The following is a 12,269-nucleotide window of genomic DNA, read 5'->3' as shown; positions in this document are numbered from 1 at the left end:
ACCAGAATTATATATAAAACAAAGGGAGTAAATGTAATTCAAGAGAATTACAAAGTTCTGAAATTATTATGAATTTTACTCTATTTGTTGTTTTGCTTTGAAGAATTGTTCCATAAGAACACTAAAGTTTGAAGAAAAAAATTCATTCACTTTCAACATGTCGAAAACAAGTCTTTATATTTCAAGTTCCGTATATAATTTGAGCGCACGGGCATTGCTAGATTATACCCATCTTACTATTGTAATTAGTACTATGAGCTAATGAATTGGCACGGTAGCCATCCTAATGCTTGATAAAAGAATTTATCTAATGCACACATCATTTCTCCCATTTAGTAGCACCAAACCTCTTGTTCCTTTCATTAGTTTCAGCAAAAGAAGTCCATGATCACAAACCCTGTGACCCTGAACTAGAAGAATCAGTCTAGAAGCAAATTCAGACAAAATCTCAGCAGTCAGGACCCATTGCCAATTTGCTATCATTGTTCCTCCTTGCTCTCGCCGGCGGCAGGCACCACGCTACCACAGTCCTCGCTGGTACGAACGCTATCGTCGGAGCAGCGAGTTCGCTTCCTGGACGAGCCGCTGGCCTGCCCAGCAGGGTACTTGCGAGCGTTGAGCTCGATCTTGCGCAGCGCAGCCTTGCCCAGGTCGACGCCGCACATGTCCGAGAGGCGGACGAGGTAGAGGAGCACGTCCGCGAGCTCCTCACCAAGGTGCTCCGTCTCCCTCTCCTCCCAACCCGGCAGCCCCTTGGGCACCTCCCCTTTCCACTGGAATATCTCAGAGAGCTCCCCCACCTCACCCACCTGCACATTGCACCAGCAACAACTATTTACCACACAGCAGACATGATAAGAATATATGCAGAAAGGTAAATAATGAGCTAAACACGAACACCGTCTTTTATGGTCGCGGGTCGCCTCCTGAACCGCGACTAAATATCCCTTTAATCGCGGTTCGATTATTTTGGGGACTAATGGGGGCGTATGGAAGCCTCTTTTTCTACTAGTGTGGGCTTCTCAAGGGTTGGCAAAGTTGCTTCAAAAAAAGGGTTGGCAAAACATGGTAGTATCAGAAAGAGAGAGAAATGATACAGCGGCTTTCTCCAGCAAAGCTCTGAATATAGTACTATCTCATAATTTCCCTCCAAGAAAACAGGAGCGAGCAAACAAAGTAAGAAGTCCGGTAATTATGGGTGCATATTACATACCATCGGGTATGGGCAGATGGGGTCTTGTCTCAAACTCAAAGGCTGACCCGTGATCATGAAATAAGTAGCTTTCAGATTTTTTTTAGATCAAATTTACACAGAGGGAGGCCTTTATTTGTTTCAAATTAATTTTTCAGCATTATGGCGCACATTCAATTAGAGAGTACAAACTAAGAATTGGAAATTGACATGTTAAAATAGCAGGGACTAGCTATCTTGGTAGGTGATAAAGAAGATAAAATATTCCGCCAATGCAACGTCATTAATTTAACGGCCTCAAAAAAAAAGCAGGGATTATCTTGGTAGGTGATATAGAAGAACAAAACTTCTACCAATGCGACGTCACTAATTTAACGCCGGGCCACAGCGTTGTGTCTATCAAGAAGAGACAAGATCTTCCATTACCAAGGATTTACTTAAACACGAGAAAGCCATATCTCAGAATTGCTCTTCCCACAAAGGGAAAAACAATAGTCGCTATCATTGCAACGTAAGAGAACATACATCTTTACTACGCGAAATTGATTTCCTTCTATCATACTGCGCCCTAAAAGGCTAGAACTAGAAGAAACAAATCAAAGGCAAAGGGGTAAACAATACAAGATGTAACAAACCCTTAACAAAATTCCACAAACTAATCTGCCAAGAAAATTCTCACAGATGAATCTACGATGGTAAAAAAAAAAGGGCCAAATGCGCAAGATAGGTTAAGGGGGAAAAAGAACAGAAGGAGTCAGGGGGCAGACCAGAGCAAGGAGAAGGTTTCTTGGGCTGTGGTACTGCTCCCAGTCCCTCTCCCTGGCGAAGTCGGCCATCTTCTTCCTCAGCTCCTCCAGGGTCACCCCTGACGGCGCCGCGCCGCCACCCTTGCCCGTCTCCTCCAACGCAGCACCGTCCATTCTCGTCTCTCACACCCGCGCACGGAAAAGACTTGTCGAAGCTGTGATCGTACAAGAGGGAGAAGACGAGGCGGCTTTATGTTGTGGAAACGGAAAGGGAGATGGCGAGGAGGGGAAGGGAAGCGGTGAGAGGAGGCGGCGCGAGCGTTTTGTTGTCTTGCGTCATTGCTTGTTTATTTGGGAAGATATGACCGGTGCAGATTTAGGCCCGACCGATCCGAGTCCGCAGTACTGAAAAGCAGGCAATCGGTGTCTCGACTTTCTTTCTTCCAAAAAGGTGCGTTCTTTTTCTAGACTACCAAAAGTGCCTGAGTTGCAATTGCAACAGGAAAGCTTTACACCGCTCCTAATTTTCAGCTAGATGAAAACGCAATTCGGTCTAAGTCAGATTTTCTACCGTTCATTTCCTTTTTGCACCAATCTTGGCGCACGTTTCTCATTTCTGGGTTGTGTCCCGCCTATGCTCCACGTGGTCCGGTTCATTTCTGATTATTTTCAACTGGTTCGGTTTTCTACCGGTTTTTCTGGGTTTTTTTTTTGAATTTCGGGGTCCGTGCCCTTTTGTCCTGAGGCATCTCTCACTTTCCCCATTCTCATTCCCTTCGGTTTATTCTCACTGGGGAGAGCGGAGAGGCCGAGGTCGCGGGGCGACGGGGGCGGCGGGGCTGCGGGGCGGCGGGGCTTTTCTTCCACGGCGAGGTCGAGGTTACTCGGGGGGTGGCGGGGGCTGTTGGGCTGCGGGGAGGCGGGGCTGCGGTGTGGCTCTGTTTCCGTCCACGGCGAGCCCGAGGCACTCGGGCGTGGCGGGGCGGCGGGGCGGCAGGGCTTCCTTCCACGGAGGGGCGGTGGCTGGATTTGTCGCTGCCGAGCAGGAGGCCGGAGTTCTATGGGTTTTCGCGGAGGCAGAGGAGCTCCCGTCGTCCATGGCGAAGCTTCTAGCGATTTGCCACTGTTTCGAGGAGGATGTAGGAGGATGCGTCGCCGGCGAGATTGGTATGCTTCTCTCATTTTTTGTTGCTCTCCTAATTCTGTTTTGAGTTCATCTACACTGTCTACACCCCTGCAACTCCCGTCCTTAGGTAGATCTGTGGCGCTATGTTTTGATGCAGTTCATTTTAGGTGTTCATGGTGATAGATCCATGTGTTTAGGTGTTTATCAACTATGCGTCATTCTAGTTATAGCAGGCAGTAGTGGCTATGATCAGAATACAGGCTTCAGGCTTTAGCATTTTCGATTGCCATTACGAGACTAGCAATGTTGTAAATGCATCTGATGCAAAAAATAATTTGTAGCTCATTTATTCTGTACCAAATAGCTTCATATATAATGTCAGATAATCGCATTGTGAACTTATTAGATGTAGTATAATTGGGATTCTCGCATTTGTGAGGTACCTGGTTTCAGCATCATTTTACTTAACTGAAACATTGACCCATACTTTCTTCAGAGTGCTTTTTTGATATTGTCTGATTCAAATACTTGTCCAAAATCTCATGTTTGTGAACATTGGTTGGTTTTGTTTTCCATCCTCATGTCCAATGTCCAGTAGCCTCTTGTTTTCCACGAGAAACTACCTGGGGTACACTGGGTTTGGCTATTTTCCCTTTACAACTGTATGTGTGACCTGGGATGTGCAGTACTTGTACTTGGCTTCCAGGCAGGCAGTGCGTTGTTCATTGCTGCTCGCAAGTGGATTTGGAGATTTTAATTGTTACTATTCTCATGCCCTGTCAGTTAATGTGTGAGGCGTCTCAATGAATTATCAATAGTATGCTACATTGGTTGGTTTTGTTTGATATAGATAACTGAATTGTCAGTGTTCCTCATTCCTACACCCATTGCAGTCATATGCCGTTCCTCATGCTTCATTCTTTTATGGTTGACACTAAGTGATATTCACTGACTTGGGTCACTTGGTCATGGTCATGATAAGATTGGCCCAATTTTTTGCATCAACTTTTAGGTTTTCTTATTTATGTAAGTCCTTGCTGAGTCGGCAATGATGGGTATTATTCCCGTGGAGTCTTGTTTTTAAATCAGTGATGCTGCTGCATACTGTTTTTCAGTTCTTCAATTACTCGTGAAGTCTTGTTTATAATTTGAGACATTTCTTTTTCCCTTTTGCCTATGTAAAAATCCAGTAGCTTACGGTAACATGGCAAACCTGGATGTATAGTTCAGTAGCAGGGGCATGCTTTTTTGTCAATAATGCTTCGAGTTATGTTCATTTATAATGTTTCTTTTTCTACTATTTGGCCTCATGAATCTCTTTATTTTAGTCTATTTTTTATTCTATGTCAACTATTAATACTTGAATATCAATGTTGGTAAAAGTTGTATACAGTTTTGAATTCAGATAATATAGCATGACCTCCATTCATTTTATGCCCTGTATATTCTTATTACTCATGTTATTTTTGTGTAGGTACCACACGAATGACAATCGCATGCTCCATGGAAGGGGGAAACGTGATTTTGCTCACAGGGACGATGTTTCTGAATATGGGTCATCATTTGCTGATAGCCCTGATGAAATCAGTTCGTCTTGTGATGATATATCAGTTATTACTCCTTTATTGCCTTCTTCTTTTCTGCTGCCCTTTTCATTTTGGTATGTTTCTTAGAATATTGTTTTCCTTTTTAAAATGAAGTATGTTCTCGAATATACAGGGAATCATCAGTTCAAAGAGGAAGAGACATTTGGATGATGCATTGTTTGAATTTTTCAGCAAGGAGGTACATTATTCATATGTATCTTCTCTTTTTATTTCGATTTTTTCTTTGTCATGGTGATTTTTCTAGTTACTTCTCTTTTGCTTCGTTTTTTGTGAACATATTTTCCTTTCTTTCTTCTTTACAGGCTATAAAATCTTTGAAGAGAGGTTTTTCAAATTTCTGTAGTGGATCTGATGTGTGGAAAGAGGTCTAATATTTTTTGCTGTGTTTATTTTATCTTAGTTCTTTTGTAGTTCTCCTTTTTTATTTATTTGTTGTTTCTTTTTCCAGAATAAAAGGCCAAAGGGTTCTGGAATTGACAAGTCCTGCTTCACTGTGTACTCAGTCAAGTACTTTTTTGAAGTGTTGCATCGCCTTACTGACCATCAGAAATCTGTTATTCAGAAATTTGGTTTCAACTGTTTACTTGCTTTCGCCAAGACTGACATTCCGTCTTCTTTCATCCGGTGGCTTGTTTCTTGTGTTGATCCTGATTCTTCACAAATCATTGTTGATGACAAGATAATAAATATCTCCAAAGATTCTTTTCATTTTGTTTTGGGCTTGCCAAATTTTGGTGATGAATTGGTCGAAGACAGGCATGGTGGAATTGATTTTATCATGTCCCTATTTCACTTGTCTGAAGTTCCTCATATCACGTTCTTTGGAGAAAAGCTAAAGTCTACGGAACCCCTATCTGATCAAGAGATTTTTGTGTGTTTTATGCAAATTGCTACATCTTGTTTCCTCTGTCCAACTGCCAATGTCTATTTGGATACCAAGTATATACAGCAACTGGGTGATTTTGAACGAGCTAGGAGTTTTGATGTCTGCCAGTTAGTGTACAAGCATTTCATCCTTGGAATTTCTAAAACCTTGAAGTTTATAAAAACGAAAGGAAGGAAGCCTAAGTCATTTGACTTCTATTCATATGCACTTGCAGTAAGCATGACCGTTTCATTTCTAAACTTCATGTCATTCGTTTTCTTTTATTTTGTTATTTTTTGTGTATATTTGTGCATTGAAGCTTTTTCTTGGTGTGTAGGTATATTATCTAGATTGCCTTGATTTCGGTGTTCATACTGTTGGTAAAGGTCATCCTAGGTCAGTTTCATGGCATGGCGACTTGATTAGAGAATTCTCCGAGTTGGATCGTAAAAGCAAAAGAAGTTTTGGGAGGAGACGGATGAGAGCAGATCTCCCTGGATTCTACTTAAATGTACTTCTTTTGCTTCATTTGTCTTCTTTATGTATATTGTATTATTCTTTTTCTGTTTTACTTCATGTTTTATTCTCATATCTGATTATTTTTTTGTATACTTAATTCATTATTAGAGAACGGATGTGAGCAACACAAGTGGCATTAATTGGGGTGCTCACTATGAGCCTATGGCAGCGGAACAAAAGACCTTTTTCCATGAGAATTTTGGCATGACTTTGTCTGGGAAGGTATTTTCTTTGTTTGTTTATCAGTTCATTTTTCACACATGAAAGTTTTGTATCCTATATTATGATATCCTTTTTTCTTTATGCACATGAAGCGGCATTTTCTATTTCTGCAGATAATAGATGGTGTATTTCTGCAGTTAAATTTGCTCAAATTTATTTGCTCAGTCTTTTATTTCATCATTCCTCCTTCTCTGTCTCTTCTTCTCAGTTTCTCAGTTAAATTTGCTCAAATTTATTTGCTCAGTCTTTTATTTCATCATTCCTCCTTCTCTGTCTCTTCTTCTCAGTTTTATTAGTTCAGTCTTTCCTTCTTCAGTTTCTTAGTTTAATTTGCTCAAATTTATTTGCTCAGTCTTTTATTCCTTGGTCTCTCAGTTTTCCTTTTTTCATTTTCATTCTTCAGAGAGATCCTTCTTCAGTCTTCAGTTTCTCAGTCTCCTGTTTTAGTGCCCCATGATTAATATCCTAGGAAATAACTCAGTACATGTTGATCATGGGTTACTACGCTGTGAGAAAGCAAGCGGGAAAAATTTCAAGGAATGCCAACCCCCCGGTATGTGTCATCCGCTCCTGCAAGCAGAATTATTATCTGTCATTTCTTTCTATTTTTGATGTTTTGACAGATGTTGAGAACCTATATATCATTTACAGTTGCCTCTCTAAATACGTGCCACTCATATCCCGTCACTCGTTGTTCGTCATTTTATTTTCCTAATTAGTCAGGAGCCGGTGTATTAGTTTCTTTCTTCCAAACCTTTTACTCGTTTAACCTGATCATGATCACGTGGCAAACATAGCTAGACACATATACATGTCGGCTTCTATCAGTGTTGCACCAACCAAAGTGTCATTGTTAGGCCCACCACAATGTATAGCTTACATACAAGGATATGCACGATGTAGAATGGCACCTTTTGTCAGATATACATTGATTAGAAATTCTACTTACTCTACTATAATGTTTGGTACTTTTATTTTGTGTCCATGGAAAATCTTTTTCCACTAGTCATGTTTTCAGTGTCTCAGTATGTTTCTTAGCGATGCTAGCATCCATTGCAGTTTAGTTCATGGCTACCTGGTGCCCAGCTGCTTCTGCGTTCTTCATTTTGCTATAGTTCTCCACATCCCCGTCCATCGTGGATCATGCCCTCTATTTTCCGATCTCTTTTTTCCATGTCTTCTTCTGATTTCTGGACTCGTTTTTCATGTGAGGTGCAAATCGCCGCTGGTTTCAGGTGGCTTTGCTAATCTCATTCACCACTACAGACATGCACCCAGACAACATGGTATGTCTCAGTACACTACCTCCATCTCTGATTCTACATCTCTCATTTTTAGATTTGCTATAATTTCTAGGCAAGCAGAGATGTATTTATATTCAGTGTTTCTCTGTTTCGGTGTATTTATCTAAGTCCCTAGTATTTCATTATTCATTATTCAGTAATTATTCATTATAATAGTCCCTCCTAGTCACTCGGTTTTTTATTCTCATTACTTGTTAATCTACAGATAAGAGACTTGTGAATGTATCTATATTCTGAAGAATGCCTACCTCATCTGCACTGTCATCCATCTAGCTATCCATCTAGGGGTATTCCTACATAGTTGCCTGTTAGTTTCTTGAGGAGATTTGATTCATTTATTTCTGGAGTTGATATCTGAATTTAGGACTACCTGTATTTTTCGTCAACACATGAAAATATTAGATGATGCCAGCGTAGTTCTTTTTAGTCTGAGATTTCTTTTTGGTGCATTCGATCTATTCTGTTGCAGATCAAAAGTACTGAGAGACTCCCTCTTTTGCAGATCAAGGCTAATTACTAATTCGAGGAAGAGGAAGATTAGATGTACATGTAAAGGAGAAGTGGTGAGAGGATTTTGCATGCCCGTGTACTGGAAGGTGCAGATCCAGATGGATTCACAAGTCTACCAAGTCTCGCCTCGGAAATGACTGATTCAGGTAGGCATTCTCTTTCCCCACTATCTTGTTCTTCTGGATCTGTCCTCAATCAACACTCAATCAGAATGCATGGGCGCATGTTCTTGCTTATGCCACACCATAAACATATGAATATTTCAGCAGTAACATAAATATTACATTAAGAACCAACAAATTTAGTTTTTAATTCTGCCACCCATGATTACATCATTTACACAACTATGTTTTTATTTGATCTCCCTAGTTTCCATCTTGGTTTGGGTTCACCGAGGAAGATACACTTGGCTGACATAGGGGTTGATGTTCATCATTAGGTTCTGTGGCTTTCTTGGACTTCTTCGTTTTTGTTCCATGTCCCTCAGTTTGTGAACCTGTCATCAAAGAAATGTTAGTCATCAGTAGCTTATAGATTTTTTCTATATGCACAGTAAGAAAATAAATCTCACCATTGTCCCTTTTCTTTTGTTTTCTTGGCTTTTTTGGTAAATTGAAGACCAAATGCAGCTTGTCACAATTTTTCTTTGTATGCTTATTAGAACCACAGTGGCTGCAACTATAGAATTTATTCTGCTTAATTCTTTCTTTTATAGTCAGCAACCTAGGGCGGCCCTTTGTATCAGCAACATCTGGGTCAAGTAGGTGTATGTTCGATGCACTTTCAGCAGTAGGGTCTAAATTGACAACTGTCCGCGCTGAACTGTTTTGTCCCATTTCTGAGACCTGTTCATCTTCATTGTTCATTCTTGCCATTTCTGCTTCTATCCTTGGTATCTCTTGCAGCAAGTACTGGTAATTTCTTTTGGTTTTTGAACCAGTCGAAGCTGTGTATCCCAACAATCTAGATAGAACATTAAATCTCAGAACAATGTTGTCCTCATTTTCTGGTGGAGCTGGAAGATTGAATAGTTTTTTCTGTCTTTTCCGCCACCTATCTATTATATACTTTTCCGGGATCTTGTCTATTTGTAGTTGCAGCATTACTTTCAAGATGTGAGAGCAAAGCAAACCATCCTTATCAAACTTGCAGCATATGCATGAGTAGTCCTGGTTTTGTAGATTCACTTGGACTAGGTAATCTCTGTGTCTGTGCTCTTTTATTGGGTAATTTTTTGCCTGAAATACCCAGTATATCTTGCCCTTCTCATCTTCTCTGATTTGTAGTCTTGTAACATCATTTAGGATTCTCTGGAATTTCCTAAAGATGGAAATATTGTAGAGCTCATGGGCCTGTCTTTCGATGTAGTATTCAGTTAGGAACTTCTTTTCTTTAACTCTTTTGTTTACTACATTATGATCTAATTCATCCTCATTTGCATGCATTGTGTCCATTATCCGCTGGTACTCCCGCAGGAAGCTTGTCATGCTGAACTGTGGTCCTACCCCCTTTTTAAACAATGCATTAGTGCCCTCACTTCTAGCTGTTGTTTGGATGAAGGGGAAGAACTTATTCTTGAAGTAAACTGGAACCCACTTCTGTCTGCTTTTCCAGATATCCTGAAATATCTTTATGTGCCCCACTTTATACTCAGTTATCATTGCCTGCCATAGTGTTTCAAATTCATGGACTGTCAATGATTTATCTATTATGTCCTGCATTTCCTCGTACAACCCCTCATTTGCTTGGAACACTGGCCCTCCTTTGTCATCAATATTTTTCTTAACATGAAACAAGCAACATCTGTGTGTTGCATCTTTGAAAATAGTGGGTATTGCACTCGCCATTCCTCTATCTTGGTCAGTTATAATTGATTTTGGGCACTTGCCACCCATTGCTTTCTTGAACTCTCGGAAACACCACTCAAAACTGTCGGCTGTTTCATTTATAATGAATGCACATGCAAATAGGTAGGTTTTTCCGTGTGGCGACACTCCAACAAATGGTGCAAATGGGAGATTATATTTATTTGTTAGGAATGTAGTGTCGAAGCTCACACAGTCACCACAGATGTCATAGTACTGTATTGCTCTAGCATCTGCCCAAAATACACTCCCCACTTTGTTGCATTTATCCAAATCCATTGAGTGATAGAAACTTGGGTTCTCTGTCTTTTTTTGTGAAACCAATCCAAGACCTCCATCATATCATTGTTTGTCACCTCTCTGTTTATGGTAGTGCTGTAGTTGCTGACTTTTCTTTTGTTGTATGGTAGAAGTGACATGCCTCCTCTTATAAATGCCAACACTGCAACCATGTCCCTGGTTGGCATGTTGCAATGTTTCATTGTTCGAATCATCTCTTTTTCAGCATCTGACATGTATATATGTGACCTGTAGAATCTGCTCTGTGGGCATAGTTCATGGTTGTGCAAGAGATGCATTCCTGTGATTCTCCACATTCCTTGTCTGTCACTGAATACCATTTCTACTTTGCAATCAGTCTTAGCTATTACTGTGCTTTGTCGTTGCGCAACAATCTGATCATTTTCCTCTTCAGTGTTTTTGACATACTTGTTACATTTCATTGTAAACCTTATGACCTCATTGTTTCTTTTCTTACTTGTAGTACGGTAAGATGAAACACAGGTGACCGAGAACCCAACATTGTAAGCATACATGTTGAAAAACTTCTGAGCTTCATCTCTTGTCGCAAACTCCATTCCTACATGAGGTTTGAACTCTGTGTCTCTTTCATTTTCTGAATGTTCCTCCCGTTGAACACCCTCAGCAGCTAGTTTCTCATTTGATAGAAAGATATTTATATCATCCTCTGTAATGTCCTTCCGCTGTTCTTCATTTTCATCATCAGCATCGACATTGTCAGGTTGCATTGTTCCATTTTCCTGAATGTTTTGTGCTTGTCCATCCCCACTATCAGTTACCTGCATGCATTTTGTAATTAATAAGTATTTTTACACAATAACATTTATTACTTGCAGATTTTTTGGATGATGTTTGATAATTACCTGGTCTAGTTCCATATCATTAAACATGCTTAGATCCCATGGATTTTCATTATCTTGTCCGAGCGATGCATCCGATGAGCCATGATTGCTGTCCTGTGGTGGCCCCTGTCTCTTAAGTAAACTTGTGCTGGTTGCACCCTCATTTTCTCTGTTTGAACCATGAGCTGGTACCTGCATATTCTTGGACTATTTTAATATTTTCATGCTTTCTAAAAGTTGTTAGCTAATTTCTTTCAGATATTTGTATTTTTTAAATACCTGAGCATTAGCATACTGTGTTTGATATGTTTCACTTTCTGTGAGACCACTAAGAAGCAAGCCGGTATATGTAAATCCTTCCTGCAATAAGATGATTATCTATAAATCCTATGCATATCAAAAAAATTCTGACATATTTTAAATATTTCCGTGATTACCTTTGTGAAGAACTCATCTTGGACATCAATTGTTTGTTGAATGTCTTGCATGCTTAGCCCTGAGTCTTTCATTGTCTAGAGAAATGTTAACAGTTAGTCTCGAAACAAATATGTTATTACTCCTCTATTTTTTTTAGTTAGGTCAAACCTTTTTGAACAAGACATCTTGTATACTGATTGCTTGTTGAAAGCCTTGCGTGCATTGCCCTGAATCCTACAAATTTGTATAAAAATGTCAACATCAAATACATTGGAGAAATATCCATCAAATTTTTTCAAAATTGCTTCACTACTTAACCACATTAATAATACAACGCTCCTAACTTTCATGCATTTTTAAAGCTGGTAAAAATAGATTGGTAGATATAATGCGGAACGAGGCTCACAGTAATATTTATTCCTAGTTTTGATTAGATTCATTACTTATTCAGTATGTTCAGTTGGGGATGTCCCAGTGTTGCTGGTAAAGCCACAATCACACATGAATTACTGTGGTGAAACAGTGAGTGTTTTATTCTTGGCTTTCATGTAATAAAACATTTCATGGGAACTATATTATTTCTGGAACAGTTACTTATAGATTGTATTTACAATAATAGTATCACTTCAAAGTATGTTTGGCACTGACAACACCAATCTATCAGTATCAGTTCCGTTGGTAATTTTTTTGAGTGCTTCACAACTATGCCTAGATGTATCAATTCTCATTTCACTTAGTATATCATGGAGCACGT

General features: G+C 39.8%; 3 protein-coding genes and 1 long non-coding RNA gene across 4 annotated transcripts; all 4 read right to left on the bottom strand.

Moving 5' to 3' along the window:
* Positions 1–220: 220 nt before the first annotated feature.
* On the bottom strand, positions 221–2,247 carry LOC127330334 (uncharacterized). The gene is made up of 2 exons (XM_051356584.2): positions 1,960–2,247; positions 221–809 (listed from the first exon to the last, which is right to left on the bottom strand). The coding sequence occupies exons 1-2, from the start codon at positions 2,110–2,112 to the stop codon at positions 480–482; spliced, it is 483 nt and encodes a 160-aa protein (XP_051212544.1). The 5' UTR covers positions 2,113–2,247; the 3' UTR covers positions 221–479.
* A 6,070-nt stretch (positions 2,248–8,317) lies between these two features.
* On the bottom strand, positions 8,318–11,296 carry LOC127328999 (protein FAR1-RELATED SEQUENCE 5-like). Its single transcript, XM_051355548.1, has 2 exons — positions 11,120–11,296; positions 8,318–11,035 (listed from the first exon to the last, which is right to left on the bottom strand). The coding sequence occupies exons 1-2, from the start codon at positions 11,294–11,296 to the stop codon at positions 10,145–10,147; spliced, it is 1,068 nt and encodes a 355-aa protein (XP_051211508.1). The 3' UTR covers positions 8,318–10,144.
* On the bottom strand, positions 8,457–9,986 carry LOC127329000 (protein FAR1-RELATED SEQUENCE 5-like). Its single transcript, XM_051355549.1, has 2 exons — positions 8,663–9,986; positions 8,457–8,587 (listed from the first exon to the last, which is right to left on the bottom strand). The coding sequence occupies exons 1-2, from the start codon at positions 9,984–9,986 to the stop codon at positions 8,457–8,459; spliced, it is 1,455 nt and encodes a 484-aa protein (XP_051211509.1).
* A 78-nt stretch (positions 11,297–11,374) lies between the features above and the next one.
* Positions 11,375–11,782, bottom strand: LOC127334244 (uncharacterized). Its single transcript, XR_007872019.1, has 3 exons — positions 11,684–11,782; positions 11,536–11,610; positions 11,375–11,458 (listed from the first exon to the last, which is right to left on the bottom strand). It is a non-coding gene; the product is annotated as an uncharacterized lncRNA (long non-coding RNA).
* Positions 11,783–12,269: the final 487 nt, after the last annotated feature.

The sequence above is a fragment of the Lolium perenne genome, chromosome 2, assembly GCF_019359855.2.
Source record: "Lolium perenne isolate Kyuss_39 chromosome 2, Kyuss_2.0, whole genome shotgun sequence".
NCBI classification, from domain to species: Eukaryota; Viridiplantae; Streptophyta; class Magnoliopsida; order Poales; family Poaceae; genus Lolium; species Lolium perenne.
Note: the sequence above shows the minus strand (reverse complement) of the source record. Positions and strands in the feature narration are given on the sequence as shown.